Below are 23007 nucleotides of genomic sequence, written 5' to 3' on the forward strand. Positions count from 1 at the left end.
AGGGTTCATCCTGTGGTAGAAAAGCACAATGGTAGGAACATTTAAACCACTGCCACTATCCATTTAAAGTAGTGAGGGTAACAAAAAAATGTTACATGAGTGAGTAGGATAAGGGGCTACTAGGTATCCCCCCCAGCACTCCCCATAAGATGGGGTGTGCTGGACCTACAAAGTGAAAATGTAAGTAAAGTCACTTTCACTTTACTGTTCTTGGGAACAGTAGTTCACACAAGAAAGGGTAATCAAACCTTAGGAGAAATCTAAAGGATTTGTCTGTGACGCTGCACTGAAGATGCTGTGTGTCACCATACAAAAAGTAGATGCCTATTGAGTCTGTCAGACTCCAAAAACAGAGGAAACACATAATCCAATTAATGTCAAAACACACGGGAGAGTGAGAAAAAGGTCTCACTCCCTCCAGGGTTAAATTTAAAAAGTCCTAAAGTCCAGCAAAAGAGCTAGTGGTCTCTGAGGTGAGAGGAATTAAGCATTAAAAGGAAAATTCTCCCCAACACCTGAGACCTGTGCCGTTTTGCGGTGCAACGTCGTGTAAAGGGTGGTGGGCGTCCTTCTGGGCCTGCAGTGACTTTTTTCCACTCCTAGACGTCCCCTCCGCTGAGCCATGGACCGAGAATCTAATAGAAGTCTACTCGACTACAACCGTCACTGACCTGAAGCCTGTGAAGGGATCCAACGCACCAGTGGCAAGAAGATCCATTGCTGGGCGTCCCACTGCTTGAGTGCATCTGTCTGTTCCCTCCAAAGTTCCTTCTTCAGCCGCCCAGGGCAAGAAACCCTAACCAGGGACAACTGTCGCCTCACCTTGCGGACCGTCCTTCTGCACCAAGTTCTTCATTGAAAAGGTACTGTCCCAGAGCTAGATACTTACCTTGGTCTCGCTGAGTTGTTCTTGGAGGGCTGTAGTTAAGCTCTTACACCCCCCCCACTCCAGGACACCCCGAGTCCCACTGGGGTGAACAACCTGAAGAAAACCTTCATAGACTATGCTGTTTGACTCTCACCTGCATCTTTCCTCCTCAGCCCTTGGTCACTGGACCACCATGCCCCCCTTGACTCTGTGAGACTGTTAGGGAGAATTCTCAGAAATGTGCTAATTCCTCTCTACCTTAGAGACCCCCCAGCTCTTTTGCTGGACTCTAGGACTTGAATTTCTTTGCCTGGAGGGAGGGAGACCCTTTTTTCCCCACTCTATCATGTATTTTAATGTGATTTTGAAATCTGTGTTTCTTTTGGTTGTGGAATCTGACAAACTCCATAAGCATAATCTTTTTACATTGTACCACACAGCACCTTCAGTGCAGTGGCACAGGGAAAGGATTTCCCAAGGTTTAAATACCTTTCTCTTGGATAACTACTGTTTCCAAGAGCAGTGAAGTGAAATTGACTTTACTTTCATTTGTAACTTTCTCGACCGAGCACACCCCTTCTTACAATAGGGTGCTGGAGGGGTTACTTAGTATACCCTTTGTCTAAATACTCATGTAAAAATGTGTGTTACCCTTTCTTCGATGAATGGCTGGTGGCAGTGGTTTACTTTTAACTACCGTAGTGTGTCTTTACCGCGGGCTGCGTTCGCAGCTGCAGTAAAGCACCCAAGGGTGCCATTTGTGTCAAAATGGCCTCGTCTTCCTTTTTCTTCATTTCTTTGTGGAAAGGTCCTTTTTGAGATTTACTCTGCGCACCAAACCAGGTTTGTTCCCTTTGTTCATTTTGTCTTTGGCGGGATTCACGAGTGAAGCACGTCTATCGCTCCAGGGTGTCTGGCGGGGGCAGGAAGTGAGGGAGGTGCCCAAAACTCCCTGTGCTTAGTCTCCTAGGAGACAGGAATGTAATCTTAGGTGAATGGCAGGCTGGCTGTTCGGCAAGGACAGCCACCCTGCTGGGTGACTGACAGCTGGGCTGGAATTAATGGGAGAAACCTGCATAAAAAGGCGAGGCTTTTTGGCTTGGAAGGCAGAGTCGACCACTGGACAAAGGAATCCGAAGAAGAACTTGAAGAGGACGCCTGCTGCAACTCCTGGACCGTCGGTTTGCCCAGTGAAGGTGTGTTGCTGTCTGAAACTCAATTTCGTTTCGACTAGAGAAGCCATGCAAGGACGACTTCTCCCCTTGAGTTGGTGGGACCAATCAACTCCAAAGTAAGCCACCTGGACATCCTCTCGCAGCTGGTTGAAATTCCACTGCAGTTGCTGCTGGAACCGAATAGCGAGGGAGAGGAACACCAGATCGTTTGCGTTGCTTTTAAGTTGGCCAAGAGCTCCATGAAGATCCTCCGGACTCCCAGGAAGCAGGACTGACCGAGCCTGAGCCACCTCAACAGAGTGCTGGACCCCAGATGCAAGGAAAGTCCATCTCGACAGCCAAGAGTCTGCAGTGTTGCTATTTGTTTGCACGCGAGGAGCTGAAACCGCAAATTGTCACCGAATAGAAGTTGGTCCTTTTCTGTTGCCGATCATCCCGTTGCAGTGCAGGAGTCCTCCAGACATCCTCCCTCTTGTCCCCACGACTGAGGCCCAGGAGATGGGATCTGCCGAGCTGCACAGGAACAGAAGCCAGCCAAATCCCTTTTCTTCTAACCAAATGTACTGTACAGTCTAAGAAAACTTACCTCTTGTGGTAACCTGACGTGTCCTCTTCTGAGACTTGTCTTGGTTGCTCTGTAGAGTTGCTAACAGCTTCTTTAAATCACAAGCCTAACCAGCTTGTGGCCCTGCTTTGATTTCTTCTTTTCTACAAAGACTTCTAAAACATTGTGAAAGACTTTTACTTACCCCCAAGAAGTGCTTCAGCTCACCTAGACTTTTGCCCAATTGACTTGGGCCTAGTCAGGCTCCCCGAATGACTCTTCTTCCCTCTGACATTGTGTTTGGACTTCCTTCCAGGAAGGGGTTAACTAACTTTGCATTGGGGGTTACCAAAAGTACTTACCTGCTTTCAGAATATTTGTGAGAGCTCTTGTTTTGTCCTAATAATTATTTCTTTGACAAACTCTTAAGTCTGATTTTAAATGCAAACAGTGGTATATTAATGTCCACTGTGTCCTATTCACTAAAGTCACCTCAGGGTGTAGGAAGTGTCTGTGTGCCATCCCAAAAGGGTACTTACTGATTTAGAAATATTAATAGTGTATATTTTGGAGTGTATTTGTGTGTTACTATTATGCTGCCCCCTTCTGAAGAAGGCTTACTCTAACTGACTGTTAAATAAATTAATAATTGTTTAATCAAGAAACCTTGTGTAAGAGTTTATTTGAATACTTGTCACTGTGAATCTCTGTTTAACTCCCCTACATGTCATATTGACCGCTCTTGAGATAAGCCTGGCTGCTCAACACGCTACCAACCTGTGTAGTAGAGACTTATACCAAAGATTGGGTTCCTATTGCCAGGAGGTCAGGGTTGTTGTAGTGCACCCAAAGGTTACTGCATACAATCTTGCCTAACAGAGACTCACCTAGTATAGGGTTGGACTTTTAAAGATTGGTTAAGCCAGGGTTAATTGAAGTTGAAAGAGTTGACCTAAAGTTTGCTTAGTGGTCTCAGTAGTTTCGCTCAAAACGGGTTGCTTGACATTAATTTAAAGTGTGCTACCTTTAAATTCTACTGTGATATTATTGTGTCAATAGTAACTACCTGATGTACTTCTAAAACCTTAGTGAATATAAAATAAATCAATTTTTATATAACTGCTAGCGTGTCAGTGTTTTCTTGAACACATTGTATATTCTAAGTACTGTGTGCTTCACTACAGCCCTTCTCCCTCCTAGACTAAGTTTGGCTGCTCAGCCACTGTTAACGAACCTTTGGGTACTTCAGGCTAAACCTAAGGGGTACAACCCTGTCACAGACAGCAACTTTTGTAAAACTCCCTAACAGGGTTAAAATCAAATTCCTTGGAAATACCCACAAAGAGACGGTGCTCACGCAATTAAGAGAGTGATAAGGTTATTATAACTCCCCCTCGTCCCCCGCCCTGCTTTCAAAACAGATGTCTCTTCATTTATCCAGGAAAAAAGGGCAGTGGTTTGCGACTCTGCACAATGAACATCATGTTCAAATACATGGCAAAACTACGATAGGTCGGTTTAGAAATACCTTCCCAAAAGTCTGGTACCCCTTTTCACCAGGTACTATCTACCCAGTCCTTATGAAAGAGGTTGGCACATTTATATGGAGTCTCCCCCCACACCCACACCTCAGTCTACATCACACTTCTATTCTTGGAGGTCTCCCCGCACTTACTCTTGTTCTCAGTCTGCATGCGTTCATGGGTTTTCTGAATATTCACCAGATTATGTTCACTCCGCGATCTTTCCTCCTGGAACATGCAAAAGAAACAGACATTTGATGGCTAGGAGCATACACAATGTGTGGTCATGTGTCTACATAGAATCAGCATGCACAAATATGCAATCCCAAAGTACTGATCGATGGTCCAGGCTTACTACCTCCAAGGATAAAAAGCAGCTTTCTACCTCCCGATTCCTGAAAGACGGAATGCTCTTTTCTCAAGAAAGAGCCCTTGCCCCCCAATACATTTCACAAGAGAAGCTAAAACATCATGGAGTTCAAATTAAAGCTAAATTACAAATAATTCTATTCAACAGCATAGATTAATTCCAGCATGCACACATGCCCTACACTTTGCAGGTGAATATATGCAAATATCTTCGCCATGTAAATCACCCATAAACATGTCTTTTTCTTGCATTTACCGAATGAATGGCAAGTGCTTCTTTCAGAGACTCTGTAAATAAGTATTAACAGTAGAGTCAACTCAGTCTTTTTACATGGTGATGTCCAACAGTTGGGAATGATTTACGAACTACCTAAAAGTCCCAATTCTTGTATCTCAGCCTCTCAGAAACCATGTGTGAAGGCTGAATGTCTTGACCTCTGGATGGAGAACTTGATCCTCCTGTAACGAGAGAAGGTCCTCTTTTTGTGGAAGATGTATTGGAGGGCAGATGGACATGTCCAGAAGGTCTGGGTACCACGTCCTCCTGGCCCACTCTGGGCCAATTAGGATCATTCTCAACCTCCTGATCACGTGAGGAATGACGGGGACAGGAGGAAACGCATACAGGAGTGGAAACTCCCAGTCCACCACAAACGCGTCTCCTAGAGCACCTCTTGGGGGAAATTCCCTGGAGCAGTACAGTTCGCACTTCTGGTTGACACTGGTCGCAAACAGATCCACTTGAGGGGTTCCCCAAAGGATGAAGATCTCTTGAAGGACTTTCTGAGCTAGTTCCCGCTCGTGTGAAACTGTGCTCTGCCTGCCCAGAGTGTCCGCCGCTGTGTTCTCCTCACCGGCTAGGTGAACGGCCGACAGGGAGATTCCTTCTTGAATTGCCCAGTACCAGAGCTGCAGTGCCTCTCTGCACAGTGGTAGTGACCCTACACCTACTCTTTTGTTGAGGTAGTACATGGACACTGTAGTCTGTCATTATCAGAACAGTCTTTCCCCGTACAGAGGGCAGAAAGGCCTTCAGCGCTAGTCTGATTACCCTCGGCTTCAAAAGATTGATGTGTAGACCTGATGGAGACCAATGACTGCTAATTGTCACCCCATGAGAGAGGCCTCTGTCACTATTGTTATCTCCGGCCATGGTTGCCAAAAAGTGTCTCCCTTCAGAATATTGTCCTCACAAGCCCACCACAGAAGATCCTCTGGATTCCTCTGACAAAGCTATCAGGGACATTTGGTGTACCATACTGTAGCCCAAATGGCGCATCACTATCAGATGGCTCATTGTCCTCATAAATAGAGGTTAGTGACGGTAAAGGAGTGTAAGATGTATCTGGTAAGGGCGTTGAGGGTTTTCGACTTTGATAGCACTGAAAGTTTCAATGGCATTGATGGCACCGTTGGTGTCCATGGGCCAGCTGGCATCACAGGCACAGCTGGCGGCGTCGATGGCACCATTGGTATCGATGAGCCGGCTGGCGTTGAAGACCTCGACTTGGGGCTCAAAGGTTCCTTCGATTATTTCTCATTGTGTCGAGACCTCAACGGTTCTCGATGAGGATCTGGCCATCGTCCTGGGCGCGAGGCGTTTGGCTCCAGTCCTTTCCTTACCGGCTTTAGAAGGCTCGCCTAGGGTTTTTCATAAATGTTCAGCATTTCTAACCTGAATGCTTCCCATTCGGCAGGAGTGGAGGCCTTTATGGGACAGGATATAGCTCTCTGAGGAGAGGAGTCAGATGAAGAGGTCCAAGTGGGCGACTTATGGTGCCTCTTCGACTTCCTCGATGACGAGTGGTGGGAGACACTTTTCGGCCGGGACCTTTTCACCTTCTTCCTTCGAGAAGAGTCGCCTCTCGTATCGTCCGAAGAAGGTTTCTTCGACTGGGTAGTCGAGGGGGATTTCATGGGGTATCTACCTACAGCCAATTTAACCTTATGCTCCTTCAGAGCTTTTCCGGTCATCGACTGGCATCTCGAGCAGTCCGCGGTCTTGTACTCCACACCGACATACCACAAGCATACTCGATGCAGATCGGTTATCGACATCTTGGAGCCGCAGTCTTGCGACTTTTTAAACCCGATCTTCGGGGTAGTCCGTGTCGAAGATGAAGACATTTTTGCGATTGAAATTATTGAACCGCGCCATAGTTCTCGAAGCTTAAGCTTACTCAGAAAAAGGGCACTGAAGCCAACGGGCACTGCGTGTGATATATATATACCTTCAATTACATCATCCTCCAGACACAAGCCCCACAGGGACAAAGAGACGACTGCATCAACGCACAGAGCCCTCTGTCGAAAAACGATTTCCGAAGCAGCTGAAGCTGGATATTGAATATCAAAGATGAGAAATACGTGGGAGGACACAATCCATTCGAAAGAGGTTAACCTACCAACCTACTAACCACAGATGTAAAACTCACCTCCAAAGTGATCATCCTTGCCGACTTTAATCTAGGCCTCCATGACAGATCTGACACGCAAGCTTCCTCACTAGCCAACACTACTGAGACACAAGGCTTTACCATTAGATCTTCGGGCCCTACCCATGCCAAAGGTTGCACGCTAGACTGGCTCGCTGACCATAACTGCACTTCCTTCATCTCCAATAATGATCCCTGGCCGTGGTCAGACCACATCATCTTACTTTTCATAATTAACAAGAACACCCACACCAACCTACCAGCGCCAATGGCTCCAGCCACATTAGCACGAAATAAGGGTAACATTACGCCCGACAACATTCTCCGCTGAACTCCCAACTCAGGCCAAAAATACCTTGAAACACATAATTTGCTGGGCCTCCGTCAATCAGGCTTCCGCCGGGGCCATGGCACGGAAACAGCCTTGGTAGACCTGATCAGGGACAGAGGCGACTTGGCCATCCTCCTACTCCTAGATCTTTCTGCTGCATTTGATCTGGTCAATCACAACATCCTATGCCGTCATCTAGCCAGCGATGCCCACTTCTCCAAGAACGCCATAGCCTGGATCAGGTCATTCCTCTCAAATCGTATAATGAGTTTTTTCTACTGTTGCAGCAGCTAACCCTGCCCCAGTCACATGCGGAGTGCCACAGGGCTCATGTGTGTCACCCACCATGTACAACGCATTCACGAAACCCCTCTTCGATAAACTGGACAAATTGGGTGTCACTTACACAAATTATGCTGACGACACGCAAATACTAACCCCCATCACGGGTGACTATACCACTGACACAAATGCACTAAACGCAATCTATCACACGACCCAAGCATGGATGGACCAAAATGAGCTATGCCTCAACGGCGATAAGACAGATTCTTAAGCCAAGCTAAAAAATCTGTCCCCATTATACCAATCCTTCAACACTGATGGCAACCTTATCACAACAGCTAAAGAAGTCAAGACCCTTGGAGTCTACCTCGACTCTTCACTTACTCTATCATGGCAAGTCAACGCCATCACGTCAGCCTCCGCCTACACAGCCAAACTTATCACGGCCTGCAGAGCCCTCCTCACAGTAGAGAATTGAATCACATTAGCAAGAGCCCTTATCCTCTCTAGGATTGACTACTGTAACGCCATCTTTGCAGGATCTGCAACAAAAAACATCACAAAACTTCAAATCGTGCAGAATAACGCCATACGAGCAACATGAAATATCTCCAAATCAGATCACATCTCCACCTTCAGAAGAAACATTCACTGGCTACCAGTGAAGGACCAGATCAAATTCACAGTACTTACACTCACACATAAATGCCTATCCAACAATGCCCCGCGTTACCTTTCCAAATTGATCACTAAAAACTAGTAGACCAGGCCCACCCGGACTGCCTATCTCGGCCACTTGGCCAAGCCTATATTCCAAAGACAAAGAGCAGGCGGCTCAATTTTCCCTGTCATGGCAGCCAACTACTGGAACGCCTTGCCACTGGACATTATGTTGGATCCCACCCTATTATCTTTCTGAATTTTTTTTTAAACGTGGCTCTTCACACAGGATTCCTAGCTCCGCACTATCTCCCACTGCTAGTTCCCCAACATGACTTGCCTCCAGCTTTGTAAGACAACATAACCTAGGTATCTACAGTCTTAAATAAGCGCAACCTGCAACAGTAGACCTACTACTCACCAACTATGTTTTACATTTCCAGTAACAATTCACTTAAGTATGCACTAGATATGATCTGCATAACCTGTAACCATCTTCTTAAGCCTGCTTGTCCATGCAACCACTATCTTAAGCATGCTATCTATGTAACCACCTTCTTATGCTCCACACTCATGTAACCATATTCTCAAGTTATGCGCCCAGATGCCTTAGGGTTAGGTGCGCAATACAAATGTAATAATAAATATTTACTTCCTCCTAAGTTCTCCATCGTGGAGATCCTCGCTGAATTCGTATAAAACTAAATATCACTTCCCATATGCAGGAACATTTTATGATAAAGAGAAGACTTAAAATTACAAATATATACATCTTCCAAAATATAGGACCGGAAAACCTCCGTTCCTAGGATGAGCTCTCTCAAAAAACCCTATCCGGGGTTATCAATGTTCAAATCACTTAGCTCACTGTCTCCTGGTACTAGTGATTTGTAAATCATAAATTCACAATTTTCTGTGTGATCCTTAAAATATCATCTTTTATTCCTGACTCATCAGTGTCAATTCATTTTCAGCCAATGCATTTCGGACTTCCGTCCATCGTCAGGGCTATTCACACTGCTGTTCAACTTCTATCACACCGTGTGTTTAGTGTGATTCACTCGGCTAAGTATTCCTGAGCAGCTCCTATTCCTTATGCACTCGATGCCGTACGTTCGTGCTGTCTGCTCGGAAAGGACTATACATCTTGCCATTTTCCTTTTTAGCTTTAGCATACCCGACTACAGAGCACAGTTTCCTACATTAGCAGCATCAACAATGAAACAGAGACATGCATAAGTAAAAGGACAAAAATTCAATGACGTGGTCACTAGTGCTGGGGTGGGCGGTGTCTCTGGAGGATACCTCAGGGGCAACGTGCTTGCCTTGGAAGCAAGATGACATGGAGCAACACAGGTTTGATCAACGGGTCAGCGCTTGGAAACCTCTGGGTATTAAGCGCCTTATAAATAACCTATCGTATCATATATCACAATGATATATTATGAAAATCGAGGCTGCACATAGGCGTCCTTAGCACTAAAGGGGTTAAGGCTGCAGGGAGTTGAAGCCTTACAACATGCAACTGGGCCGACAGGTGAAACCATTTTTCTTTAACATAATACGTGTAGCAACAAAGATCTCAACTCTGATTTCGCCTACTGATTGTTCATGATAGGTGGGCAGGTTGCTAATAAATTCAAAGAAGAGAAATCAATTCTAGCAAACAAATCAGAGCAGGAGGGAGACGAACCAGACGCCCTTAGCCAAAACAGTAAAGGCTACTCACAGTAGGAACTTCAACTAGTCCATAGCCCTCTTTCATAAAATCCTTCAAAGATATCCCAACGGGAACAGGACCACAGCGCACTACACAGAACGATTTTGCCAAAGCATTGGTCAACACTGGACATCACACACTTCTCTGTTGTCAACCTCTAGCCCTTTTCACAGCAGGCATTACGAATATTGAGGGACACGTATTAACAAGGAAAAGTGGACAGACCGTATGGTTGAAAACGGACTCAGGACAAAGAAGTTGTAGTCTGTAGCATTACGGGATGCAAGAGTCCGCCCGTCAAAGGATGTTGCCTTTTTTTCTATTTTATTGAATTTATATAGCGCTGTACACAAAAGCCCTTTACTATTGTTTTGTACCATTGTTATTTTTGCACTCATTCATTTCAATGATATTAGTCAAACAGTATACAGAGAATGAAGAGAAAGTGCGTTTCAATGATTAGGTGCCAGGAAGGAAAAAGAACGAAAGTGGGATTGGGCACAGGGAGAGTGAGGAACAGTTAAAAGGAATTGGGACGTGGATTGAATAGAGCAATGTGGAGGTGAGAATGAAACTAGAGGAAGGTGATGGGGAGGAGCCATGCCATGAAGGCTTTTAAACACCAAAGAAACTTAAGTAATAGGCTTGATTCAAAGGACAGCCAGTGAAGTGATAGTAAAATAGATTCACAAGAAGAAAGAACAAAGAAAAGACTAATAGAAGAGTTATTAATAGAACGAAAATGTGCTAACCGATAAGCTGGAACACTAAGGAGACTAGAACAATGGAAGAATCGAGAAAACAGATAAGAGAAGACTAGTATTTAAGTGGAGTAAAATAAAAGAAATGCATGAACGCTACAGATACTGAAAAGATGGAAACAGGAGTGAACGGTAGAAGAGAAATGAATTGAAAATTAGAGCGTAGAATCATTGATGACGCCAAATGTTAGGAAATATTTTCTTTTGCACCTTGTTCTTATGGGGAAACTGACTAGTTCCCAAAACTATCACTACTGAGAGACAGTTTCTCTTCTGTAATTATTGTATTTTTACAATTGCACATATCACCTTACAGTTAAGTGCAGTTAGGATACTTTGTATCCTCATAATTTTTTACCTAATGGCTTTTTGGTTACTTTGACTACGTGCCTAAGACAAACAGATGGCAGCAGTGTGATATTTAGCATTGTGATATTGTCCTCATGCGCTTTTGCATTTACCACAAATGGCTACTAAAAGGTGGATAGCACCCTTAAATGGCTGTGCCATGAGAATTTCGATTGTTCTTTGGCCATCTTGTCCTTTGGGCCTTCTTCCTTGGCTTCCCAGGTCAGGAATTGCCATATATGGTATGCCCTTCCCGGTGAAAACTGCTGCTTTCACAGGCAAGTAATTTTTGTGCTTGTGAGCCAGAGGAAGGGGAGGGACTGTCTGGTCCCAGTCCACATGCTCTGGCACCCAAAAGTCTGTTGCTGGACGGATCTTGGCACTAGTGTTGTCCAGATCCGGTAGACTGACCAATTCCCTCTTGGGCTCCTCGCTGCAGGGGCTTGCAAGATCTTCAGCTTCTGCCATAAGTCGCCAGCCCTCGCATTTTCAACCATCTCATTAAAAGAGAAGCTGCGCAGGGGCTGCTTCTGTGTTCACCACTGGAAGAACACCCGTCACCGTCTGACCGTGGTGACCCGCGCTGGAACAATATCTCTGCAATCCCATGCGGTGTCCTATAGGGCTTGCACTGACGAGGTTCTTCATAAAGCAGACTGGAACCATCTGGTGCGAAACGCAATCAGCTCAGACCAGAAAAGTGACCTCTGCACCTGTGACCCCCTCGGCTTCCGTCACCTGAACCAAGGACAGAAGATTGTGTCCTCAGCGAATTCTGGAAAACCTGCAGTGTCACCTGTTAGAATCAGCGTCAGGCGGGGGTAAGTAAACATACCAGTGTCTCTCCCCTACCTCCAACATAATAACATTGGATGTAGAGCCCTTGGCCCCAAACTCGCTATGGCCTGGCCTCTGGACTCTGGACGTCGAACCTGGGCTAAGGATCTTTTCCTGGGGCTTACCTTTGGAATAGGATAGAGTGGGGTACTTACCTGCTTTGGGGTAAATACTTTATGTTAGGCAAGATTGTATGCAGTACCCTTTGGGCGCAATAAAATAAGCTTGACCTCCTGGCAATAGGGACCCAAACTTTGGTATAAGTCTGAACTATACAGGTTGGTAGTGTGGCTGAGCAGCCAGGCTTATCTCAAGAGGGATCAATGTGAGCAGTAATGTTGTGATCACAGAGTTTCACAGTACAGTTATTCAAATAAACACTTGCACTCAAGGTTTCTTGATAAAACAATGATTAATTCATTTCACAGTCAGTTGTATAAGCCTTCTTTAGAAGGCAGCAATATACGTAACACATATACTACACTTCAAAACACACTCTTTAATTTCTCTAAATCAGATGATACCCATAGGGGATGGCACACAGACACTTCCTACACCCTGAGGAGGCAAATAGCTAAGACAGTGTGGACACTGATTTAGTACTGGTTTATCGACTAGTAGCTCGCCTGAGCCTTTTCAGTCGCCTGCGCTGGAAATACCGAAAAATAAACACTTTCTAAGTTATATTATTTAATGGTGCGTTTTCCGTGTTCGAACCCTGGTTCTCCCAATTGTGGACGGAGAGCTTAGCTGCTTGTAAATCCACTGACAGATGTCAGTATCACGTTCTGCTTCTGCAGGCCGCCTGTAGTACCGCAGTTGGCCTTGTGCGCCCCCATGACACTGTCTTGCTTAAGCAAGCTGCTCTTGTTTGCCAGAGATGTTGGAGTGGCTGGGGCAGGATCAGGATCATTGTGACAACGCAATGAAAATATCACAGTAGCACTGCCACTCGCCAGGAAATGTTCTAAATAATATTTTAAAAAATGTGCAATTTCTTTCATGTGGCTTCTTTCCAAACTCCACACTGTACATATCCAGTTTAAATCACTTCCATGACACAGGTACACCCACTTTTAGTACATTAAGCGATCCATAGGCACGCTGTACAGTAGAAGCCTACCAGCGTAGCTCATCAGGTTGACAGACCGATGCTGAGATGTTATATATTCACAACTACAGGTTGTTAATCGTATGACTTTTTGCAATGCCTTATAAAAAAAGTGCTATAAAATGTGTTTGGCCAGGGTATGGGTTGGGCTGGGCTGGTTGCCTGCTTATATTCAGGGCAGAGGTGGGGATATTTCTGCCCCTGCAGTGAAAATCAAAAGTTGGCATCCATGAACCCACAGTTTAATTTCCTAAAAACTGCTGTCAGCATAACAGAAGCATTTATTTGTGATTAACCAGTTTGACAAGCATATAACATCTTTATAAATATAACTTGTGTTAAAACACAGAGGGGCACACTAATAACAGAGTATGTGTGGTGTCTGACAAAAAAACATTTCAAAGAAAACTTGTGAACGCAAGCAGCATTTTTCAATTTGGTAATTACTTTTGTTTTTTTATGGAAGTGTGAAACGCACATTTGGGAAACAATAGTGTCCCTAGCATGTAGAAAGCCTGCATAAAACACAAAGGAAGAGGCACAAAAATTACAGGATATTTGTGTGGTAGTCCAACAAATATCTGTCTTTTTGAGACAGCTACTAATAAATAAAAATGTAACAAAGAGGTTTTTGAAGTTCTTAATATGATCGTGAAGGCATATGTTATTCCATCTGTTTATAGGGGGGAAATAATCGGGCCAAGAAAATTTTGGAAAAAATTCTGAGGTTTATAAATATCCCCACCCCGATATCGCCCACTAGTAGCTCTCCACTGTTAGCTATAGCTACTTGTAGTGGAGGCCAACATAAAGGTTGGAGACCCCTGATTTAGAGTAATGCTGAGTTTGGTGTACAAGATAGAATAGAGGAATAAAACAAACGTTAACAAATAATTCATAAACAGGTAAGTACTTTTGAAACCTTCCGATGTTCAGTAAATTAACCCTTTCCTGGGGAAAAGATAAAGCACAGAGTCAGAGGTAAGAAGAGTCACTCAGGGAACCAAGACAGCCAATGTTAATTGCACAATGCCAAGGGGAGCTGAAGATCTTCTTTGCAGGTAGGTAAAAAGTCTTGCACAATTTTTTTAGAAATGTTTGTAGAAAATAGAACACTTGAAGGGCCACAAGTTGAGAGGCTTGTGAGGGGCAAAGCTTTAGCAACTCTGTAGGGTAACCAAGACAGGACTAAACTGAGAGCAAGCAAGGCTAGACAACAAGAGAGTGCTCTTAGACTTTACAGTACCTCTGGTTTGAAGAAAGGGTTCCAGCTGGCTTCTGTTCCTGTACAGCTCTGCAGATCCTGTTGTTCCTAAGCCTCAGTCGTGGGGACAAGAGGGAGGACATTTGGGGACTCCTGCTCTGCAATGGGAAGGTCAGCGGCAGCAATGGGCAAACTTCAATTCAGCGGTCCTTCTGTGTTTTAGCTCCTCACGTCTGACAGCAAATAGCAACACTGTGTTTCTCGGATACCACTTCAGACTTTCCTTGCTTCTGGGGTCCAGCACTCTGTTGAGGTGGCTCAGGCTTGGTCAGTCCAGCATCAGGGAAGTCTGGAGGATCTTCCTAGCGCTCAGGTCTGACTTAAAAGCAACGCACACAATCTGGTGTTCCTCTCCCTGGCACTTCGGTTCCAGCAGCAGTGGAAATACAACCAGCTTCGAAAGGATGTCCAGAATGGCTTCCTTTGGAGTTGATTGGTCCCACCAACTCAAAGGGCGAAGTTGTCCTTGCAGGGCTTCTCTAGATGAGGCGAATTCGGAGCTTCAGCACAGCAGCAGGGCTTCACCGGACAAACCAACGGTCCAGGAGTTGCAGCAGGCATCTCTTCCAAGTTCTTCTTCAGATTCCTTCGTCCAGTGGTTGACTCTGCTTTCCAAGCCAAAAAGCTTCAACTTTTATGCAGGTTTCTTCCATTCATTCGAGCCTAGCTGTCAATCACAAAGCAGGGTGGCTGTCCTTGCTGGACAGCCAGCCAGCCAATCGCCTTTGGGTGCATTCCTGTAACAAAGGGGATTAAGCACAGGGAGTTTCGGGCACTTCCCTCACTTCCTGCCCCTGCCAGACATACTGGAGCCAGAAGCAGGCTTCACTCGTGAATCCTGCCAAAGACAAAATGAACAAAGGGGCCAACCTAGTTTGGCGCGCAGAGTAAATCTCAAGGAGGACCTTTCCGACAAGAAATGTCGAAAAAAGAAGACCAGGACCATTTTGACGAAATGGGTGCCTTACTACAGCTGCGAACGCAGCCCACGGTAAAAACACACAATGGTAGTAAAAAGTAAACCTCTGCCACCAGCCATTAATTGTAGAAAGGGTAACATAAAAATGTTACATGAGAAACTAGACAAAAGGGGATACTAGGTAAGACCTCCATCACCCTATTGTAAGATAGTGTGTGCTGGGTCTAGAAAGTTACAAAATGTAAGTAAAGTCAATTTCACTTCACTGCTCTTGGAAACAGTAGTTTCACCAAGAGAAGGTATTTAAACATTTGGGAAATCTAAGACTTCCCTGTGTCAGTACACTGAAAGTGCTATGTGACACAATGTAAAGATGATGCCTATGGCGTTTGTCAGACTCCACAGTTAAAAGAAACACAGAGAATAAATCACATTAAAATTACACGAGAAATAAAAAGTCCAGCAAAAGAGCTGGGGGTCTCTAAGGTAGAAGGGAATTAACACATTTCTGAAACTTCTCCCCAACACCTTATTTTAAAGAACATTCTAAGCACCACCACAGCCCACTGCATCAGTTCCGAAATCCTTTCCCCTGAAGAAACCATAGTGACATTTGAGCAGAATGCCCCATACATCTTCGGGCTGGACTTCATAAGATAGAGGGAACTGGGTGAGTTGTTCTAACTACTCTCTTTTTCCTGCATCTGATTACTAACCTGTTGAACACTAGTGCATAATTCATATGCTCTCCTATTTCTAAGAGTGAAATATATATGGAATACATTACTCACCGTAATCTTATTTCTGATGCTTGTATCTGTTTATATTCACATGCTGTACATAGGCCGACATCTAGTGGAAGCTAAGGAGTATTAGTTGTTGTTTTCGAAATTTCGAAAAGGGACATCGACAGGGCATGCCAGTAATACTATCCCTAGTGTGACGTCCACTGTACCCATGGTCCTTCACGCGTTGAGGTCCCTCAGATTGTTTTTTTCTGCCATCATAGATATTTGCACTCAGCATCTGCCCTTGGCTAGTGATATTTGGCTCTTGGCGACAAAGAAATGGTGTGCTTTGTGTATGTATAAAATTGAGATGGTGAGTGATTTTGTTATGGCTGGCTAGCAGCTTGCAACTTGAATGTTTGCATCCTGTAACAGTTAAATATTTCTTTTGATTGCATTACTCACCAGTGATTTTTCTATGCTTAGTGTGTTGATAAAGGCCTACTTAATAATTGTACTTTTATATACTTCCTGACTAACAAAGTATTGGTGGTGTTCTGTTTGGATTGATTGTAGACCTAGACTTCGCAATCTTTTCCCCGAGACGAAGCCTTGACTTCTCATTGGACACGTACTCTTCACATCCAGCAGAGGGCTTTTGAAAGTTAACAGAGGTTCACTGAATTCTTCCTTAGGTGTTTGTTGCAAAGAGAATCAGAGAGGGAGTGGTGGACCCCGTCTTTTAAAGGCAAAAGCCCACAAGTCATTGGACCAAAGCAAGCCTGCTTTTAGGAGACTAATCCCTCTCCTTGTAACAAGTAGAATTTCTCTTCTGACATGATGCCCAAAGTACTTTGTGTTAAAGGAAGTGGAGGGGACAGGCAGGCAGAGAGAAAACTAGATGGAGGAATCTTCTTTTTTAAAATGGATTTTTAAAATCTGGCATTGTGGGAAGATTTCAGGTAGGCCACCCTAGTTATAGTGAACAGGAGAACTCCGTTTAGCCATACCAATCAAGGAAAGCGTGGAAGAGTGCTCAAGGTTAAGTCTCAGGAGAGGTGCGTGTGGTCAGGAGTCCCGAAGGAGTCTAAAAAGTGAAACACACAATGACTCTACTTCGATAGGCAAGTACAAAAATACTATTTATTGTAGGCCCAAAACCAAACCATAAAAATGAACCCAACAGGTAATATTATCACAGAACACTCTAAATATTAAACATACATACAGTTACAGTTGGTTAATGCAATGCATACAATTCACCATTACACCTGAAAGGGAAGGTAGTTAATTAAGCAATTGTATAACCAGTCCACAAGAATAGAAGCCCTAACTTTAGGAGTACAACCCTAAGCTAAATGGGGCAGTGTGCCTAAAAGTTCAAAAAGTATCTTTATAAGATGGGACAAAGTTAGAAAAGGTTCCTGTGGGTGTGGAGATTGTTCCAGAAGTCTTTCAAAGAGATTTAGAGTTAAGTAAAATACTTTATCTAGCTTCTAGAGCAACTTCACTCACAAAACGTTTAAAAAGCAATGGAATGGAATATAATTCAAAGTTCTTAGCAAACGTTATAATGGAGAATATGGGGGCACCAGTAAGTATTAAGACTACTCACCGCTCTTACTCTGATTTTCCAAAGGGACTTGGCTGGTGGAATCGGGGGAAGGGGGGTTGCTGTATGTAGGGTTTCCCACCACTGGATCCAGCAGAAGATGCCCAGGAGCTGCAGGCTTCCAGAGGTTTCTGGTCGGGTCCAGGAACTGAGTGCAACCCTTTCAAGCAAAGAAGTGCAGCAAGGACTAAGTAGACTCCAGAGAAGGACTAAGTAGACTCCAGAGAAGATGGGGTTGCGCTCATAGCCAGAGACTCTATTCCTCTTAGAGCTACCAATGACCTGGCCCTGCCTTTCGGAGATCTCTAATCCACTAAACTTAGCCTCTCATACACGAGCACTGTAAACATTCATGTTGTTTACCTTTCCCAGGCCAGATCCTCATCTTTGAAGAGGATATCTTGCAAACTCTCTCCATGTCCAAACCTACCTCCAAAACTATTGCACTAGGTGATTTTATTGTAGGCTACAACAATGTCTCAGATACAAATGCCATATCCCTAGCCAACTCCTTAGAAGCTCTTGGCTTTACACAATGTATGGTGTGGCCTACTCACTCTAAACGCTGAACCTTGGACTGGCTAGTCGATCTGAACTGCAATATCGAAATCTCCAACCTCCCTTGCCCGTGGACAGACCACAACATCATCGTTTTTCAACATTACAGTGCCTTTTAGCATGCTGTCGGCAGCTGTCCTTCTGACCCCCATTGCTACACTGAGTACTAGCAACTTCACCAATGCGAGGATTCTACTGCTGCTGGATAAGATCTTGGTCTCTCCCCACCAAACTCTGAACCATGTATGGGAGGACAGGTCAAAGAGACCCCCCCTCCCCCGCAGTCCCCTCCTTGTGATGTCTATGACTCGTCAGGGGACTCCCTGCCACCAGGGCCCAGGTGGTGGGTGGACCACTGGCCGACACATGGACCAAACGTACTGTATTAAGCTAGACCCTGGGAACCATTTTGAAAACCAAAACGCCATCTTAAGACATGACTCCATGTGCGCTGCAGCACGGCCCCCACCTTCAGAGAGCCCTCGTCTACCCTGTTGCCTCCGCTCTCTGGCAGATCTGCTGAAAGCCCGTTCCCACGACCAGTCGGACATGAGTTAGTGTTAGAGCAAACACTGTATCTTTCACCTTCCGCAGTGCTTCATTATCCTCAGCGTGACCCGGGCAGCGGGGCTGGCCTGGAAAATAACTGTAACCCGTCCTCGATGAAACAAAAGCCTCAATCCCACACCAAGAAACTGCTCATACATATATTGCATTACAATAATATCCCCTATGCACGACCTCCGTGTCAAAAATCTACGAAAACTGTACGAACAAAAGAATGCATCATTGTGTGACCACATGGTCACGACACTCAAACCCTCTCAGTATGCCCACACACTCAGGGCGCCTGGCCTCCTACTATGTGCTTCTCTAGGGGTAATGTAAAGTGAGTGATACCAAGTCCTTATGCCATGATTACCCTGATGCTGCTAGAGTGCAAAGGAACACAAGCGCGACAGTATTGTGAGCTCATGTAAATTGCTTAAATGAGATCCATAGAATGCCATCAAGTGTAAATGTACAGGTTTAATGTTTATTACTGCTGACAACCGTATTGGTCTGTTGCTCCTGCGTGCTCCACCAACCCTAATGCTAATGCTACCTCACGTATCGCATTTACCATGTAATGCAAGAGCTGCTATTTTTACATATACTTACTCTGTAGTGATTAATAGAAATGTTGGTATAGTTAACATGTTTTGAAATGACTATGTAACGGTGCAAAGAATATGAACGTGTAACCCTTTCGAAAATCAATAAGCATTATACGAATCCCTTTGTTTTCAATAGAATTTGCAGCATACGAGAAGAGTATCATCGTGGGCATATCCAAGGTCCCTTCCCCTCCCTTCCCACTGAAGCCCGCCAGAGAAAGCAAAAACCGAGCTACACCGCCTCACCTCCCCCAATTCGGCTGGAGCCGCTTCAAGCATTCATGATTCCCCCACAGTTCACATGGCCACAAACAGCCACCTGAATTATTTACAGCCCAGCAGCAAAATCCGGCCATAACCAAAGGCCTGAGGTGCCCCCTCATAAGTCCCACGACCCACCATTTCACCCCAGATTAATGACGCTTGTAAAATAAGACATCTAATATTGCACCAACATTGTGTAAAAACATCCGTCATGACTTCTAACGAGACCCAAAGCTCGGACAGCTTACCCCGTGCCCTGAGACCCGACCCCATGGCCTATGATACCTAGTCAACAGGATATCAGCAACCCTGTACTGATGTATCGCCACAGCACCCCACCTAATGCGCATTCCTCCTATGTTGTAATAACCTGTAGAATAACCTATTGTAGGATTTACAGGGGAACTGACATTGCAGCATTGAATGAATGGGGTGTGCCTGGCCCTTAGGGCAGAAAGCCAAGGAAGACATCCATCAATGACACTGATCACGCCTGACCGGACAGCGCCTCCCGAATGAGCCCAGCTGACCTGCCCACCCCACGTTGGCACCCGGCGGTGTCCACCAACCACGAAACGTTGCATCACAGCTGCACATATAGTTAGTCGACGCCACCCAATCCCCATGTACATGTGCCCCCTATAGTGTGTAAGTGCCTATGACACTTTTTGTAAATATAAACACCTGTCTATGCGATTGTCAGACAGAGCGCTCTCGGAGTTTGCAGAGTTCTTTGCATGCCCTATTTTGACTTAGATAAAGCTTCCCTTAAGCTCACCCGCACTTGGTCCTAGCCTTATTCCCATTCGTGGGAGAGTCGCTTGCCTTCAGTGGTGACCCCGATTGCGTGATTACATCTCCTGGTACGTCCTTTTCGTCCCCTCTGGCACGAAAATCTCCGGTCGAAAGGGGAGACGCACGGCACGCCTGCTCCGGAAAGCTACCCGCCTACGGCAACTGGTACGCTCAGAAGTGCGCACGTATTAGAGAAAGGGTAAGGGATCCCGTTTCAAAAAATCCCCTTTGAGTTCCACTCGCCGGAGCTGAGGCTGGACGTTGAGCGTGAGGCAGCGCCGCCTGGACGAACCCAGTTCGGAGACTCTCGGTTCAATCCGGGCACATGAGTATTAAGTGCAAGTGATCATAAGGGATACAGGGAGTAGGGGGAAGGGAGCAGGATTTTTTTTAAAAAAAAAAGGTCTTTTAAAAAGGGGAGACGGTGGGGATCACTAGAATCAATACTATACTTTCTTTCCTTTTTCTTTGCATATGGCCATTAGGATCAAAAGGTGGAAAGAGATAGAGAGACGGGAACCTAGCTCTGCAAGGGGGTAGAAGGCGGCGCCGCATAGTGCTAACTTGACTCGTACTGGGAGTATATTAACAAGTGGAAAATAAGATAAAGGTGTCTGGTAGAAAAAGGAGACACAGTGAATATATTAGTAAATGCTTTTCTTTCATTCTCTCTGGGTCTATAAATGAAAATAGGTAAAATACTTAGTAAAGACAAAAAGAGATTCGCGTCAAAAAGGGGGACCTCATAACAAATAAAGAAAGGTTAGGGGAAACAAGGGAGGGAAGAAAGAGATTAAAGGTTAACTTCCAATAGGGTATCGACTATCATTGTATATGCATATGTGTTGAAACAAAGCCATGTTATGATGATTTTAGTGAATTGTTAAATGTGCATGATCATGGTGTGGTCAGGGTAAGTGTGACCAGGAAACATTATAAGGTGGTAAGCCAAATGAATTAAGTTGTTTCTTTTGAATATTTGTGCTGGAAATATTGGTAGTGTGCAGAAGGTGGTTTGCTCTTGTATGTGCCCCCTAAGTAATTTTTAGTATAAACTTCACAACCGCACACCCCCTTATTGCCAAGGTGTCAGAAAAGCATAGAGTTTTAGAGATACATATCTATACATATATTGTTATACAACCCAACCACATACAATGGGGACAGAGACACCCCTGGCTCATATCTGTAAGAGTTTACCTGGATATGCCGAACGCATTAGAAAGTACCACGATCAGTGGGTCACAGAGTTAAAGGGAGAGGGTCTGCCCCAAATATGGCCCGAAGGAGGATCTTTTGATAGAAATGTTCTAGACATGGTGGCTACATGCATCTTTATGAAATATAAGGGGAAACAGTTCCACAATAGGAGGGAGATATTAGATCTCTGGCGATTGTTTGAAGAGGTGCCTCCCATCAAAAAGATAGAGCCGACGACAAATTTGCCATCCACCACAGACAACCTGTTACTGATACCCAAAGGCGATAAAGAAGGGACTGAGGAAGAAAAACAAGGTGAAGTGACACAGTTGTACCCTATACTTAATAAACCGGTGCCCGCAGAAGGGTATAGTGACCCCACATATGTGCCTCCAACTCAAGCTACAACAACACATGGCCCGACTGCACCCCCGCCATCTGAGGGTCATAGACAGCGCGGACAGATATGTACACCCACAGTAAATATAGAGAAGTTAACAGAGGATTTAGATTCAAGGCTCTCCTTAACAAGAGAGGAATTATCTAGAATTAAAAATATCTGTGAGCAAAGTGGGACTAATACTGCCCGGTCAGAGCAAACACCAAGAGCACAAAATAATGACAGGACGATTGAGGAGGGGTGGAAGAAGGGGGAAATATTGTTCAGAATACAAGAAGAGCCCACGCGAATAATAGAAATAGACGGGGCAAGTGAACATGCAGATGATGAGATTTTGGTCACAGGGGGAAGAGAGGACTTGTGGTGTGATGTGGAGGACGATGAAGAAGAAAGTGGGAGATTAAGTGTGGCAATGGGAGGAGAGAGTGGGAGAATGGATAGTGCACATCTGGGGAGAACAATGGATGAGGAATGGACAGGGCGACTAAGAAATAGGCTAGGGAGAATGGCCCCACTAGGAAGGAAGGGAACGAAGGCGAGTACAAGCAAAGCAACAAAGGGGAAGTTACCACTCCCACTGATACACAGGGGAGGAGGGAGACCAAACTACATACCCTGGGCTCAAATGGATAAGGCCAATCAGTTAAAATTATTACCACCACTGTCCGGAGGGGCAAGTAAGTGGATATATGCATTCGAGAAACATACAGCGGGGGTCCCACTGGCGGTAGGGGATGTAAAAAGTCTACTAGTATCAGCGGTTGGGGACCAAGCAGATAGAGTGTGGATAAAAGCCGGTTTTCCGGGGGTAACATTAGATTGTGACCGTCATGATGGTGCTTCCTTTAACAGAGTACGAGCACGAGTGTGGGACGCATTAAGAGAAACATTTCCAGAAACACCAGACTTACAGTCGGTTATGCGATGCACAATGAACGAGGGGGAGGATGCTATGGATTACATTTTTCGGGTACAGGAGATGTGGAGAGCGGAAACGGGCACGCTTTGGTACCAGTCAACATCATTATTTTATTTCATAATCAAGAGAGGACTGCCGAAAGAGGTACAGAAAACACTTGACAAAATTGCAGGGATCGAGGCGAAGGGGGGCCCGAAATACAGAGTATAATAGTACACCACTGC

At 45.0% G+C, this 23007-nt stretch overlaps 1 protein-coding gene across 2 annotated transcripts in view; it reads right to left on the minus strand.

Annotated features, from left to right (window-relative positions):
- Positions 1-23007, minus strand: part of SGF29 (SAGA complex associated factor 29) — a 340015-nt gene that overhangs the window by 285040 nt on the left and 31968 nt on the right. For both annotated transcript variants that reach the window (XM_069652089.1, XM_069652088.1), the window contains exon 3: positions 4263-4338. In XM_069652089.1, coding sequence (XP_069508190.1) covers positions 4263-4338 — 76 coding nt within the window. The remainder of the gene's footprint in view (positions 1-4262; positions 4339-23007) is intronic.

Source organism: Ambystoma mexicanum, chromosome 3p, assembly GCF_040938575.1.
Source record: "Ambystoma mexicanum isolate Mex_15411 chromosome 3p, UKY_AmexF1_1, whole genome shotgun sequence".
NCBI classification, from domain to species: Eukaryota; Metazoa; Chordata; class Amphibia; order Caudata; family Ambystomatidae; genus Ambystoma; species Ambystoma mexicanum.